At 35.3% G+C, this 17,076-nt stretch overlaps 2 protein-coding genes across 6 annotated transcripts in view; one reads left to right on the top strand and one right to left on the bottom strand.

The window, feature by feature from the left end:
* Positions 1–17,076, top strand: part of LOC150091086 (COP9 signalosome complex subunit 9) — a 59,545-nt gene that overhangs the window by 42,067 nt on the left and 402 nt on the right. The window lies entirely within an intron of this gene.
* The window catches only part of LOC150091085 (monocarboxylate transporter 12-like), a 183,417-nt gene continuing 179,260 nt past the window's right edge, over positions 12,920–17,076 (bottom strand). For all 5 annotated transcript variants that reach the window (XM_090374147.1, XM_090374129.1, XM_090374165.1 and 2 more), the window contains one exon: positions 12,920–13,352. In XM_090374147.1, the coding sequence (XP_090230273.1) occupies positions 13,165–13,352 (188 nt within the window). In that variant the 3' untranslated portion in view covers positions 12,920–13,164. The remainder of the gene's footprint in view (positions 13,353–17,076) is intronic.

The following is a 17,076-nucleotide window of genomic DNA, read 5'->3' as shown; positions in this document are numbered from 1 at the left end:
AAGGAAACCTGGGGCTTATGCTGCACCAGCCAAAAAAATTTCCCAAATTACCCTGAGAGAGAGAGAGAGAGAGAGAGAAGTAGAAAGGAATCACCAAGAAAGAGAAGAATGATGATATCCAGCTGAGGACTCTAGATTTGCCAAGCCCATACTCACCAGATGTGAGCCCTGGGGTTAGTGCTTGGAAATTTTCTGCCATTTCCAAGAAAAGGTGGCAAATACCTCTCTTCTAGTTATTACCATATTGCACTCAGCTCTAATCTTTCCAATGTGACAGAGAAATCCATCATCTGCTGACTTATAAACTATCTGGAAATTCATCATCTGACGAATGATCCCCAAATGTATTCTAGCAGTGTCGATACACTGATGATATGCTGGCTTTTATACAAATGCTCATCTTTGTGCAGATTCAATTGAAAAATGTTCGTGTTTATATTCCAGCATGGCCACCAGGTCAGAGGAGGTTACAATAAATCATGAATGCAGTTGTTAATTGTATTTAGTAATCATGTTGGCTTGAACTGTGATAAAGTTAGAGCATTTGCTATTGCATTCATGCTCTGATCACCAAAAATTTGGTGAAACTCAAACAGTTGCACCTCACACTTTTGAAGCATTTGATCACATTTGGCAGAAAGGTTTTCTGAATACACTCTGATCTTATGGATTGCCAACAATTTTTGCAATTGAGTATCTAGTTCCTTATTTTCCCTCTGAATAGTCTGAAGCTTATAGCTCTGACCTTGTAACTTCTCAGTTAATGCTATTGTTTGATCCTCCAGGTTCTTTCTTTCACTCGTTTCTCCTCTTGTATATTAATTACTTTCCATTGACTGAAAATATGTCCATAGTTTTGCTGATGATAGCACATTATATCTTCTAGTTTGAGAAACCTTGCTGTGCACAAGCTTAAACTTCTCGAATATCCACTACTAATTCCTTAAATGCTGATCTCCAGGCAGGGCCCCTTGAGATCAGCATTTATGATTTGTGGGGCCCTGTTCAAAAATAACTTGAAGACCCTGGGGTCCTGTGCATAATTCTTATGGGGTGTTTTAGTAATAGTGATTTTTATTTTTTTAAATTTTACAGTAAGAAATAATTAAATTTTAAAATAATTAATTTAATTTATAAGGTATTAAGGTAAAAATAAAATATTTTCATATTATATAAATTAAGTCATATTTATTAAGTCAATAATTTACATGATATTTAATATCATGTAAATTATTGGCATAATATTTTTTTTGTCTTTTTAAAAAATAATTTCTTAAAAATTATCAATGTACCTACGTAGCATAAGAACAGTGGAAAAGAATAAAAAATTTCTTTTTTTTAAATTACACATTTTAGTATTTATAATATCACTTTAGTAAATGATGCGATACAATAATGACTTGTTATTCTTTTTAATGATTTTAATATTTTAGAAAACACAGGCTGCTGCGACCCTATATGCTGCCAGTAAGTGAAATCAAATTTGCCACCCCAAAATATTTGGATTGAAAAATAAAATAAAGCGTAAATAATTATTAATTTATTGAAAAAGAAAAGAATTACAATACATCTCACATATAATATAATGAAACAACAAACAAAAATAAAATCATTCTGAAATTCTAGAAATGAACTTTAAATTATAAATCATAGTAAAAGAGTGCACTTTTTTCCCACGGGAAATAGAAATTAAAATGAGAAAAAAATTTCCCATTTTAATTTCTTCTTCGTATTTTAACCATACGGATTAGGAGTTAAGTTTCGTGATATTTATAAGCAATGCTGAAAAATTGTAATCGTATAGAGAATTTAAGCTATTAGCATATGCAAATAAGTTTGACATCGTTATATTTTTCATTATAATTATTAATTTATTATAAAAATTTATAAATTTTTTTATAAAAATTGAAATATATGGTATAAACAAACTATTTTGTAACTGCGAAATATAAATATGAAACACAGATCTATATAATAAAAAAAATTAATGTTAAGTCTGCAATTTCGTATACGGTATTTATTTCAAATGAATTATTTGCTTGCCATGTTGAATACTGGTAAACGGTAATGATTCAGATGACCAGCGTCTAGGTATGTGAGAAAGGCAGTTGAATAAGTTTAACCAATACCACTAAGTTGCAGAATGGTAATCCCTTTGACTCTTAACTCATGCTTAGCAGCATTAATCCTCTGCTTGCAACTTCACAATGGTGGGACTGTTAGTAATCCCAGGTATAACCTCCATGCACAAGTACATGGAGGATGACCACCCAGGTGTGAACCAACGTAAGCAGAGGTCGAGGTGTGGTGCCCACACCACATGGAGGAATGCCGCCCCTCTATGTTACCAGGCAGTACTAGGTGGTAGATGATTCTCATCAACCGGTGCAATACCACCACTTTGCTTATTGGAGGCTTGAAATGGTGGAACCCATGTTTAGTCTCTAGAGCTAAATTAAGGTCAACCCTTCCCTATCTTTTCCATCATGCAGTATGATTGATGACTTTTGAGGTTATGATGAACATCGTGGCGAGATCCAATATTCCTTACATTACTAGGGTACAGCTCTAAAACAGTGTTTGCAGGCCGGCCACTAGATAGTACACCGGAACAAACCTATTGGTAACTCTCTAGGAGGCTTCCGGATCAGCTAGTGTATAATCTTGCTACCTCTAGTCTGCCAGATAGACTGGAGGGAGTCCGAGTATTGTGTATGCAGGGAGGATTGTTGAGGCCACGTTATTTCAAGGATCTGGGTATATCCTTACCATGTGTATGCCATATCCAAAAATTTCATTACTTCATACAGCATGTCCCACCCACTTTTTCTTACTATTGAATACACCATGAATTGTCAAACTAATAGAGCAAGCTTATCTGCGAAAAGATCTAAACCTCCCAAGCACTTCCTAATTCATTTCACAAATATATGTGGTCTCAATTCTAATCTCAACGATGTCCATTTCCACTTGCAGTCTGCCAAACCCCATGTACTTTTTCCAACAGAATCTCAGTTATCGGTTGATTCAGCTACTGCTCATCTCAGATGCCCAAATTATTCGCTGTATGATTCCTTTCGCCTCAAAGGTGGTACCTGTGCATATGTCCGTTCTGATATTCCCTGTCAGAGACTTGGCAATTTGGAATCTCCTCTCTTTGATCTTTTCTGGCTTAAAATCTCTCTACCTCATTGTGTCAAATTCATCTGTTGTCTCTACCGTTCTCCCAGCTCCACTAATCACTTGGAGCTCTTTGACTTCCTCTCTTTGCAACTTGACTTTCTCCAGTACAACTTTCCTAACAATGAGGTAATTTTCCTTGGTGATTTTAATGTTCACAGCTCCAGCTGGTTTCCGTTTTTTACTCACACTGACCCAGCTGGTCGAGATGCTGAGGCTTTTGCAATTACTAATGACCTTGCACAGATTGTTCATTTACCTACAAGAAGACCGGACAATCCTAATCATACAGCCAATACGCTTGATCTTTTTCTCACAAACAACCCTTCTAAGTACATGGTCGAAGTGAGAGGTCCTTTAGGCACTTCAGATCACAACTTGGTGATTGTCTCCTCTCCAATGGAACCTTTATCTCATAGCTATTCCCAACCTCATGTTGTTTGGCATTACAAGAATGCAAAATGGGATGACCTGCGAGACTTCTTTTCTTCTTTTCCTTGGTCGGATTACTGTTTCAAAAGTTCTGATGTCAACGTTTGCTCAGATCATTTCAGTGAAATTATTCTTGCAGGAATGGAATCCTTTATCCCACACTCCACTTTAAAATCTCGTCCTTTATCTAAACCTTGGTTTTCCAATAAATGTGCTAAGGCTGTTCAAGAGAAGAATGTTGCATATCGTAATTTGCTTATTTCTAATTCTTCAGTTTCATTTTCTGCCTACACCAAAGCTTGCAACAATTGTAAAGCAGTTATTAACCAGTCAAAATTAGGGTTTGCACAGGCTAAGAGTAGAAAACTTGCTTCTTGCTCTAATGGTAGCCGAGCATTCTAGTCTCTTGCCAAAATTATTGGCCGCAACTTTTGCCCATCTCTGCTCCCACCTCTGTCCAAACCAGATGGTTCTGTTGTCACTTCGGCCAAAGATAAAGCTGACCAGCTAGCATCCCATTTTTCTTCCACCTCATGTATTAATGATCTTGGTAAAACACCTCCCACCATTCCCAACACGCTCCATTCAATGCCCCTTGAGGTCTTCCGTCAAAAGGATGTGAGAAGAATTTTGATGAATCTTGATGCTAAGAAAGCTCCAGGTCCCGATGGTATTTCTCCACTTTTTCTCAAAACCTGTGCTCCTGAACTTACTCCTGTTCTTTGGTGCCTTTTTTCACTCTTCCAAAGGTGTTTTTCCTTCTGCTTGGAAATTTGCTATTATATCCAGCCAGTTCCTAAAAAGAGTGACAAATCCTTCCCATCCAATTATCGTCCCATTGCAATTACTTCTACTCTTTCTAAAGTAATGGAGAAATCAATTAACCGCCAACTCTTAAACTACCTAGAAACCTTCCGTCTGATCAACGATCGCCAGTATGGATTCCGTCAGTGTCGATCCACTGGTGATATTGTGCCTTATGTTACCCATTTATGGACTAATTCAATGGAAAAGTTCGGTGAAACACAAGTAGTTGCTCTTGACATCTCAAAGGCTTTCAATCGTGTTTGGCATAAAGGTCTTCTAAACAAGCTTCCATCTTATGGTTTGCCAACTGTTTTTTAGTAATTGGTTATCCAGTTTTCTCTCTGATCGTTCACTGAGGGTGATGGTAGATGGCTCTCTGTCTTCTAACTTCTCCACTAATGCCGGTGTCCCCCAAGGTTCAGTTCTTTCCCCCACTCTTTTCCTCTTGTATATTAATGACCTTCTTCCACTGACTGAAATCCTATCCATAGTTTTGCCGATGGTAGCACATTGCATTCCACTTTCCATTTTGAGAAACCTTGCCCTGCTCAATCAGCTTCAACCTCTCGAAAATCTGTACCAATTCTTTAAATGCCGATCTTCAGGTAATTCTCCAGTGGGGCAAAGACAACATAGTTGATTTCAACCCTTCTAAAACTCGGTCTTGTCTTATATCTCTCAAAAATGATTCTTCTGCTCCTATGCTTATCTTTAGTGATGCTCCAATTTCTGGGCAAAATGATATATCTCTTTTGGGGATTACCCTGACTTCTAATCTCTCTTGGCACAAGCACATTACAAATATTGCTTCGTCTGCATCTAAAAAACTTGGTTTTCTCTTTTGCTCTCGGCATTACTTTTCTTCCAAACAGCTGCTCACTCTGTATAAGTCGCAAATCCGCCCTGCCATGGAATATATGGTTCCCACATCTGGGGTGGTGCCCCCAAAACCTCCCACAGGCTTCTTGATTCCATTCAAAAGAGGGCAGTTAGGTTAATTAATGATTCATCTCTAACAGAGTGTCTCCACTCGCTGTCTCATATACGCACTGTTTCTGCTGTATGCCTCTTCTACGGATACTTCCATGGGCACTGTTGTTCTGAATTGGCTTCTATAATTCCCGCTCTCTCTTTCAAAAGAGTCCGAACACGTGCCGCCACCAGCCAACATCCATTTACTGTCCAACTCCAAACTCACAGAACCAACTTTTCATCTTCCTCGTTTATTCATTCAACTGCCGTTTTCTGGAACAACCTTCCTTCATACATATTTCCTGAAAATTACAATCTACATTAGTTCAAGTCCAATGTCAACAAATATCTTCTTTCGTCTTCTCAACCTCTAACCCAAGCACGGTACTAAGTACTATAGGTTCTAATACCTCTCGTGTTTGGGGTTTACATAAAAAAAAAAAAAAAAAAAACTAATTACCTGAAGGCCAGAGGTGTGAACAATGTGTTTCCAGTTAAGTCTCTCATAATTTGTTCATTATATGGTAATTTTTTTCATTCTGTGGAAACTATTTTAAATGTTCGACATCAAACGAAACGTACACATTGAGAATGAAGTATATGCTCGGAGTAATTTCAAGTCGAATTGTGCAAGTGCTCTTGGAGTGATGATAACGTGGGTAACTAGATTTAGACGGCGGTAAGCTTGTTGATAGAAATGTGCAAAAGAAGTAGATGATATTATTATTTAGACCATTTGTGCATGGGCCCTGTTTGACAGAACCGGATGAACATGCTTCTGGCTGGTGTAGTCTCCAGGTAATTCTCCAGTGGGGCAAAGATAACAGTTAATTTCAGTCCTTCTAAAACTCAGTCCTGTGTTATATCTCACAAAAGGATTCTTCTGCTCCTATGCTTATCTTTGACGACACTCAGATTTCTAGACAAGATCACATATATCTATTAGGGATTACTCCAACTTCTAATCCCTCTTGGCACAAGCATATCACAAATATTGTGTCTTCTGCATCGAAAAAACTGGGTTTTCTTCTGAATAGCTACTAGTTCTCTATAAATCTCAAATCTGCCCAATTGAAAAAAGGGCAGTCAGGTTTAATTAATGACCCATCTCTTACAATGTCTCTCCACTCTCTGTCTCATAGGTGTTCTGTTTCTGCTGCATGCCCTTTTTATAGCTACTTCCTTAGGCACTGTTCTTCTGAGTTGGCTTCTATAATTCCTGCTCTCTCTTCGAAAGCAGTCTGAACATGTGCTGCAACAAGTCAAGATCCTTTTACTGTCCAACTTCAAACTCATAGAACCAACTTTTCTTCCTCATTTATTAATTCAACTTCTTTGCTGGAACGATCTCCCTTCATATATTTCCTGAAATTTAAAATCTACAGAAATTATTGTAGTAGGGACAGAATCCTTTATTTTCTATCTTAAAATTTCATCCTTTATCTAATCCTTGGGTTTGCAATAAATGTGCTAAGGCTGTTCAAGACAAGAATGCAGAATGTCACAACTGGCATGCATCCAAATCTTGAGTTTCATTTTCTGCCTACACTAAAACATGCCTCAATTGTAAAACAATTATTATTCAATATAGACTTCTGAACAGGGGAAAAGAGTAGAAAACCTGCTTCTTCTTTAAAGGGTGGTTGAGCATTCTGGTCTTTTGCTGAAGCTCTTGGCACAACATTTGTCCTTCTGTACTCCCACTTCTGTTAAAACCTGATGGTTCTATTGCATCCTCAGCTAAAGATAAAGCTGACTTATTAGTATCCTACTGTTGCTCCTAACTGTTACATTTGATGGTCTCGGTAAACCACCTCCTACTATACTGAGTACACTTCAGTATGCTCCAAGTCTTGATGGCATTTCTCCACTTTTTTTACTCAAAACCTTTTACTTCGGCTTGCTCAAGAGCACAGGTTTTGAGAACTTCCTTACTCCACTGGTACTTTTCCTTCTGCTTGGAAATATGTTCATATCCAGCTAGTCACTAAAAAGGGTGACAAATCTCTCCTATCCAATTATCACACTATTGCACTTTCCAAAGTAATTGAAAAATCCATCAACTGCCCACTCTGTAACCTATCTCAACCTTCCATCTGATTAGTGATTGCCATTGTGAATACCGTCAATATCAATCAGCTGGTGATACATTGGCTTATCTTACTCATCTTTGGACAAATTCGATGGAAAAGTTTGAAACTCGTGCAGTTGATCTTGACATGTCTTAGGGTTTTTTTAATTTTTTTTTTATTGTGTTTGGCATAAAGGTCTTCTAAACAAGCTCCCATTTTATGGATTGTGGACTGTTTTTTGAAATTGGGCATCAGGTTTTCTCTCTGACCCCTCATTGTAATTGATGATAGATGCTGCTCTGTGTTCTAACTTCTGCACTAATTCTGTTGTTTCCCAAGGTTCAGTTATTTTTCCCAATCTTTTCTTGTATATTAATGACCTTCAACTGACTAGAAATATTCTATCCATTGTTTTGCTGATCACTGCATTCCAGCTTCTTATTTGAGAAACCTTTGCCACGCACAAGCAGATTCAACTTCTTGAATATCTACCACCAATTCCTTAAAAGCCAATCTCCAGTTAATTCTCGAATGGGGCAAAGAACTTCAATCCTTCTAAAACTCATTCCTGTCATTTCCCAAAAACAATCAATTTCTATTATCCTTATCTTCAACAACACTTAGATTTCTGGACAAGATCACTTATTTCTATTAGGAATTACCCTACCTTCTAATCTCTCTCTCGGCATAAGCATATCACAAATTTTGTTTCCTCTGCATCAAAAAATCTGGGCTTTACTTTATGTGAGTAGTACTTCTAAATACCCTGCATGCACGAAAGATGTTTTATTTTATATGAAAACATCCTTAGCTTGGATAAGGTTAAAGGGCTTTAGGAATGAAAAGAATCCGACCACGTTTAACATTTTAAAGCATTTATTTTTTTTTAACAGTTTCACGAATTTGAGGTTGCAATACATGTTCAATAGGTAATTTACTTACAATGGGTTTGTGATAGCTTAAATATGATATGTACACTTGAGATTGTAAAGTGTGTAAATGTCTTTGAATGCAGCATCAATTATACTTCCATGATTAGTAGTCGATACAGATCTATAAGTATTTAACATTAATCCAAATTTATTTTCTAAGAAATCAGTCAAAGGTTTGGATTGGGTATCTGCAAAATTAATGTTGAAATCTCCACTAAGTATCATTGGTATTCAGTTTCATTTTTTGTGAGAAAATTGTTGTAGCAGTGCATCTCCTTCAATCGTGTAAGGAAGTAAAACGAAATGGATGAATTCAATGATGTGTTTGATCTTTTGGTGGTTGTTGTTGTTTCGTTTTTAGGAGCATTAGCAACTAAGGCCATATTGCTCCGGGAATATGCGGTGGTCATTCCCTTGACCTTTCCACATCCTCCGTATTTGGTGGTGACGGGCTCGAACCCCGGTCTAATCAAGAAGCGTGTGCTACGCACTGCTGCTCCTTCCCACCTGGCTACGGCGGCGCCTTTGATCTTTTGGTTAGGTGAAATTAAATTACTACCGACAATATTGTTTGATCATCAGGAAGAAGGCATTCAGCTGCACAAATGTCTCCAACAGGTCTTAACACTCATGAAAATTCCAACAGTTTGTTGATCACTTCCATAGAGAAGTAACAACATGAGTATGATTTTCTCTCTTATGATAAACTGCTATGCTGCCAGCTTGTTGATCTCAGTTGAATTGAACGACACAATCGACATTAGGTATGCTTCCTTTGTTATTAAGCACGTTTCAAAAAGTAGAAGTAATTTGGATTGTTAGACCACACTTGGAATAACTTTTATTGTAATTTGTAACTTTTAATCCCTGGGTGACATTGACATAACATTGCATTGGTACCCACGTCAACTAGGTGCATTGCCTTAATTCTGTGTGCTTTCTAAGAGCCTAACTTCTTCTCCTCCTCTCCTTTCGTACATTTTCACGGTATTCATAATCACCACCTCCTTCACACTGGGTGGAAAAGGTCTGGGTTCAATTCCCATTGGTGACTTGAGGAACTTTAATTGGCTCTATTTCACTCCGTAGCTGAATTAATCAGTCTTGGGAAAGGATAGCAAGGTTTCCCACAGGGAACTGATTTCCCCACCAGCTATCTGACCAGAAAACACAAGCAATTTATGGACATAATACACATGGATACATGTGGTTATTCTTGGGTGGCCATAATATGAGAGTTTTTTTTTTTTTTTTCTTACTTTCTGTACACATTGTATACACCCATATTGAAATTTTATATCTCTTATGTCTGCCAGGGGCTCTCCCTGGTAAGCTCAGGCACAGTCCAGGGTTTGCCCCCACCAGAGACTTCATATTTACTCCCTACTACACCCTGTCTGCCTTCACAGCAAAGTATGGGTAACATGGGGCTCCACTAGGGGCCCCTGTGGCTAAATGGCCAGAGGAACAACAGACTAACACAACCCTACACTAAGCAGACCAACACTAAAACTTGTACCGTGTCTGTCCTTTACAGAGTTTGTACTGCAAAACAGAGTATACAAACGTGGACCTCCGGAGCAGCTTTGATAAGCAACACTATACAGTAATCCCTTATGTATGAATGACACCATGTGCCTTTGATATTCTTACAGTGGTCATATTTGATGACTTAACCACTACTTCAAATTCATCAAATATATTTACTGTACTCCCAGCTTTAGTGTACATGCAAGCATATATGTACCTGCTTTTACTCTTGGTAACTTTTAATCCCTGACATCTTGCTTTCCAAGTTATGTCTCAGTAGAATCAATGGGAGGCGTAAGTGCAAGAATCAGTTATGCCTCTGCCTATGGCTGCTATCAATCTATTATTTTGCGTGTGCCCTCACCAAGTTAGTAGTTTTTTGATCGAACACTACCTTGTTAGCATTTTTTTTAGCATGTTTTTTGATAGAACACTACACTGTAAAATCAGTCTCTCCTGTTAACAAGTATAGAATACACTGAGAAAAATTCTACCCAGTGAGCCTTGCATAGACTCTCCAGGGCCAAACTGTTAAATGATGAGGCTTTGTAATATATCCCTCCTGTCGTGTTTGGGCAGAATTGTCGACACTTTCAAATTTAATCCTTTAACTCATGAATTTTTCTTTTTTGCCCTGTGCTTGTTGAGTAAATCCTCAAATCTCCTACTCTTAATGTCTTTCATACCACTGTATACAACAATATCACCTTTTTTTTGTGCACTAAAAGATGATAGCTGTTCTATAATGTTGCCAACTTTTGCCCCTGGCAAACGTATCATGGTCCTATTCCACCTATCCTTTTACAAAATATATTTCCTGTTGAACCAATGCATTTTGTTGTGGAGGATCTCATTGAGTTGCATGGGTTTTATGGGTCCCTCTCTTTAATTTCTTCATGGGCATCAATCTTGTTCCTCATGCACTCATATAAGTTCATCAGAATACTGAATGGCACTTAAGCTCTCATCACACTTTCTAACTGCCATCAACAGTTCTCCCTGAACACAGATATACTCTGATAGATAATTATTGTTTATTTATTTATTTTTTTTTTTTTTGTAATCTGGTCAGCCAACTTTCCCTGAGCTCTTGTTGGCTATCCTTGTAGAAATATTCAAAAAAATTCAGAACTTTTGAGAAGTACTGTATAATCTTTTGGCATATACTGCAAGGAATAAATAGGATTGGATGAATTGTTATTATTATATGTGAACTATTATTTTACTCAAATACTGAAAGTGTTTATGTATTTTGACAGTTACTTAATCCTCAATGTTTATCCTTTTTATTTCTGAGTTATTTTTTCAGAGTCAACATTTTGTTTAGATTTCTGTGTAAAGAATTAACTATGCATAACAGAAAAATAAATCAGTTTGTTTTTTTAGTTTCAAAGTACCTTTTAGAAAATCTGCCTTTTTTTTTTTTTGGAATTATCTCGGAATAAGGGAGAAAGCTAGAAAATAAATAAATTGTTGAAAATAAATTTATTGTTGAATTAGGTTTGTACACAATCAAAGTGCAACCTTTTTAACCATTTCTGGTGTTCAAAGCATTGTTGGATGTCTAGTGCTCCTTGTCTTTCACATCTCCCATAGCCATTCCAAAATCTTGCAAACCATTGAAAAACATTTTGTTAACAATTTTCTGTCTGTTTAGATAGAGCAGTATTACCAATCCACAAGTTTCAGTTGCACTTCTCTTCCAAATTGAAACAAAATTTAATGTTTGCTCTTCGTTCCATCACCTAACCTAATGATGATGCCACACAGATCAACTACCACAGTATGCTGCGTCACAGTCCTGTGTACTTTGACATGCATACGGTGGACTTCTGTCCTAGAACTTAATTGACAAACCTTGTATATAAACATAAATTGGGGAGAGGGGAGAAATATTAATAGGAAATGTGTATGTTGCATCTGTCAAAGGAAGATAAGTTACAATATGATTATACATTCTGTTTCAGGAATGTTAAATTCAGCAATATAATCAATTGGTGATATATTGTTGAGTGTAACTGGGCTCTTTGTGGCATGGTAGAAGGTGTGACTTTAATGTATCAGTACTATCACAAATTTAGATTTGAGATAATAGATAACAAAAGAGATAAATAATATGTTTTATGTTATGATTTAGTATGCTATTAAAATCAACTCCAACAGTCCGTTTGGTATTCTAGAATAAATATGCTACTATTCTGATGCCATATATCTATATTTCATTTGGCAAAAGATGAGGGACATCAGCAATCCTTTTATGTGAAATGCCGATTGCTTAAAATTTTTGATTTAGAACAACATGCAATAGCAAATTGCATGTTGTGACATTCTGCTAGCAAACAAATTCATTTGGATCGTTCACTATTTAAAAGTGATAGATTCTGAAACTGAAATGGAAGTCAGTGACTGTGCTCAACCCTGCTGAAATATGCAATGGAATAGCTCCTCTTAGTGAGCAGTTATGAAATTGAAATGGAAGTTTTATGGACTTTAGCAGCTGTAATGAAAGGCACTTGTGTATCACATTTGTGTCAAGTACATTAATAGAAACATAATTTAATTACTTATTTCAGTTATATATGGGCTTCAGCCCATAGATGTTAACAATTTAAGTTAATTTGCAACTGATTTATATAAGTTTTATATTATTATATAATGTTATATTATTTATATTATATAAGGTTATTTTCAATTTATAAGTTGCAACTTGACTGAATGGAACGCTGAAGAATCTGTCATGACTGAACTAATTGATCAACATGGCATAAATAGCTGTTCTTGACTGTTGCATGTCAAGTTCATTTCATCTATATGATAAGTACATATTATATGCCTGATCTATATTTGGTAATTAGAACTCATCCTAAAAATATTAAATTTTTTATTTTAATCACTGTAATTTAATGTTTTTTATTATTATTATTATTGTTCTTTTTTTGCCTGAATATATTCCTGACAATCATATTAATAATGTGAACAGAAAATCTGTTCGCATTATTTGTTTACATGCCAAGTGCACTGATGTGAGGAGAAACAGGCTTTACTAAAATCTATCTATAACCATTTGCACACTGAAAATCAATTTGAGGTTTATTTGCAGCTTTATAAATATACACTGCAATATCAGTAGAAAGATGAATGACTTTCAGTCCACATTCAGCAGGTTTTAAAGGTCTCTGTGCACTATTATGAAATGTAGATAGTTTAATGCCTGAACTTTTTGTGAATTTGTTAATAGCTTAAACAGTAGTGCCTGTTATGTCTTCAACATTTTCTGCTGAGCTTTGATGGCAATTTTTATCTTTAACTTTCTGTTGATATCTCTGGATGCATGGTATTAAAAACAGCATCAATCCACTGATTGCTATCATAGACCCCGACACAAAAAATCCTGGATCATATGAACCTGTGCCATCATATAGCCATCCTGAAATACAGAAAAATTCATTAGTAAATTCGACATAGGAAATGCAAGAAAGTTCGTTATTCATGGATTTTTGATTTTCTATAACAATTACCATATCTTAACTGGCAGTGGTCATGCCCCTGATTATACCAACTTTGTTTTTTATTTCTGGAAAAGTCTTTTTTTTTTTAATTCTGTTTGAAGTAAACGAATATTTTATCTTTTAAATATATATATATATATATAAATACTTATTACATGTAATTTTTTACTTTTTTTTTTTTTAAATCTGAAAGCCAGGCATTCAGGGTCACAGATGTCCAGCACAATTTCACTGATGTTGTGCTCTTTGTCTACTCAGTCCACACAACCACAGTTCCTGGTACTGTTAACAAAAGGCCTCTGATCTCAGAGGACAGGCACTAAAACTGGATTGCAAACTACTTGGAAGGTAGAGAAATGTCAATGACATTTAAAGGCAAAATATCATATCCTTTTAAACTTGACATTGGTGTTCCACAGGGCTCATCCTTAGGCCCATTATTTCTTATCTACATCAACGACCTGCCAAGACTACCAAATCAAAATGAACATATTTGCAGACGACATAAAAATTTATAAAGCAATTTGCAATACCAGTGATGGCATCATCCTAAACGAAGCTCTTCGAGTTATTCAGTGGCTAAAGGAGAACAAAATGGTAGTCAATGAAAATAAGTGTGAGCTGATGAGTTTTGCCAATGCACACACAAAAAAAAAAACCAAACTTAATTTTTCTTACTGTATCAAAACAAGGCGATCAAAAAAGTTAGTAAAGCCAAAAATTTAGATATCTTTATTAAAGAATCACTTTTGATGTTCATGTCTCAAATATTAAATATTAAAGAATCACTTTTGATTCTTTAATATTTAATGAATTAATATTTAATATTTAATTAATATTAAATTAATATTTAATCTAGAATCTAGATATAAATCAAGAATCACGTCTCAAATATTAAAGAATCACTTTTGATGTTCATGTCTCAAATATTGTGAAGGCAGCTATCAAAAAACTAGGCTTTCTAAAAAGAATAAACCGAGACTTTAATCAATTGGCACTTTTCATCTTTTTCTACAAAATTTATGTTAGGCCAACCCTAGAATTTGCCTCACATGTTTGGTCTCCATATGCAGCTTACCAAACATTAGAAATTGAAAATATTCAAAAAAGAGCAATACATTACTTTTGTTTTAAAAGTGGCCTTGAATACAATGAGAAATCTTACCAAGAGTGGTGTGTATTCTTTGGACTGGAAACACTGGAATAAAGAAGAGATAAAGCCGACTTACTCCTTTTTAACCAGCTGTTAAATGGTACCCTGAATTGCCCTCATCTCGTCTCACAAATAAACTTCAATGCTTTAAGAAACCATCTTATGCAAGAACTATGGATACTACAATTACTATAACAGGACTGCAAGATCAATCAACAAATCAAATCTGGAGATATTCAGTACTCCTGGACACTTCGAGAAACAACTGAATCTGCTAACCACATCCGTTACCTGAACCTTAAAATTGACTCTTCTTACCAGTTCTAAGACATTCTGTAATGTGTGTGTGTGTGAAGAAATACCACTGTTCAACCTTTCTCCTTCCTGTTCACTTCAGTCTGACTGATCCATTCTCTTTTATTTATTTATTTTTGTCTGTAGATTTCAATTTCCTGTTCTCTTTATGAACATTTACTTTTCTCTTTACATTGTAAATTTATACTCCATGCTCCTTCTTTGGAGCTGTGTAATGATGCTTTGTAACTGCACCCTCAGGCATGTTTGATTGCTGTTTTGTAGCTGTTAATAATAATAATAATATAAAAGTGTTTATTTCGATATTTCTATTGAAAATTCTACAAACTTCTGTTACTTATCATGCAAACAAGAAAAAATGCAGGATCAAGTTGAGTGTAGTTATATGCATGAGTTGAGTGGCATCTCTTTTGTACAATTATTGAAGTGTGTTAGCTTTGTATATATAGTAGAACCTCCAAGTAGTTACATTCTCTGATTTTGTGACATTGAAGTGGGCTGTGAAGTGAACTGTTCTGTGGTTGAAGTGTGCAAGTTTTTTTGATTTACGCTTCACTCACAGGTCTAAAGAATTGCAAAATGGAGTTTTATTTTCAGCAAATAATTAAAATTATACATTTTTAGTATAAAAAAATTGATTTTTCAGTCATGTTTTTAATAGATTTAAAAAAACTTATGCATAAAGGCGATATCAAAAACTGAACAGTTTTGAATATATTCTTTGCTGATTTTTAAAACTGCATATGTGTGGTCAGCATTTTTTTGTGATCGGATGTGGGTTAACAGAAATTTTGAAAACTTAATGTTTTTCTACACATTATTTTCAATGAAACAAAACTCTTATTTGTTTTGCTGAAAAAAAAAAAAAAAATATATATATATATCTCGTAATATATAAACACAAAACTAATAATTGCTTCCATTTCCCAGTTCAGGAAACCATTAAGAGCACAAAAATTCGAACTTATGCATGTACACATATTAATATGGTTTTAAAATAAATAAAGGAATAAATAATAATAATTGACACAAAAAAACTAATTTTGTACAATAATTAAACAATAAAACAATGAGTATATAATTTTTGTAGCAGAACCATCATCCAACATAGTTTTATGTGATGTTTAAACCAAGACTAGTATGTTGAAGTGGAAGGCAAAAATAGTATATAGTTGCAGAATACTGGACAGGTCCTTTGCAGATATAATTCCACATAAACAATAATTGTTCCCACATCCAGAACTGTTCAAATAAAAGTGGGAAGGAGCAGCAGTGCATAGCACACGCTTCTTGATTAGACCGGGGTTCGAGCCCGTCACCACCAAATACGGAGGATGCGGAAAGGTCAGGGAATGACCACCGCATATTCCCGGAGCAATATGGCCTTACTTGCTAATGCTCCTAAAAACCAAATAACAACAACAACAACAACAACAGCTCAAATAAAAGTGTGACTATATTTACAAAGGTATGGAAGGTTCCAGCTATTAGCACTGAACCACTAATTAATTCACAACAGTTATTTTGGAGAGGGACCTGCCAAGTCCAACACTATAGGCTTAAAAGCATTAGAAAAGAAAATGTTGAAATAACTTCATTACAAAATCATGCAAAGCTGCAGTTTTCAAGATAATAAAGAAGTTTTGGAAGTATAGATCATTTGGGAATGAGTAAAAGGAATGTTCTTACTCATGACACTTTAGACAACATTAGAAAACAATTTTGCAATCTCTAAACAAATTTCTATGGAAACTTGACATTCAAAAGAGAATATCACTTGGTTCAGCTCATTTTGCTATAAGAAAACCTAAAATATTTTCCATACTAAATCCACATTTGGATGTTAAATAATGTTAAAAGATTATGATACTATTGCCGCTTTAAAAGTTTACTTTGCCAAAATTTCAATACCTTCAGTATTGAAATTTTGGATAAAATTTATTTCACTGAAAAAGGGCGACTTCATCAATGGTCAAAATTAGAGATTATAGAGTGCTGAAAATCTGCACTTTTTTTTTTTTTTTTTTTTACAAAAACCTTACATGTGCAAAACAATTGGTGTTTAACAACAGTAGTCGGGCCCATATTTTTGGTTAAACTGTCTCCTCTGATGCTTATCAAGGCATCATAATGCAGTTTATTGCATTGCTAGAGGAAAATGAAATAAGTCTGGC

This window comes from Mastigoproctus giganteus, chromosome 1 (genome assembly GCF_048544385.1).
Source record: "Mastigoproctus giganteus isolate SK-2022 chromosome 1, ASM4854438v1, whole genome shotgun sequence".
NCBI lineage: Eukaryota > Metazoa > Arthropoda > Arachnida > Uropygi > Thelyphonidae > Mastigoproctus > Mastigoproctus giganteus.
Note: the sequence above shows the minus strand (reverse complement) of the source record. Positions and strands in the feature narration are given on the sequence as shown.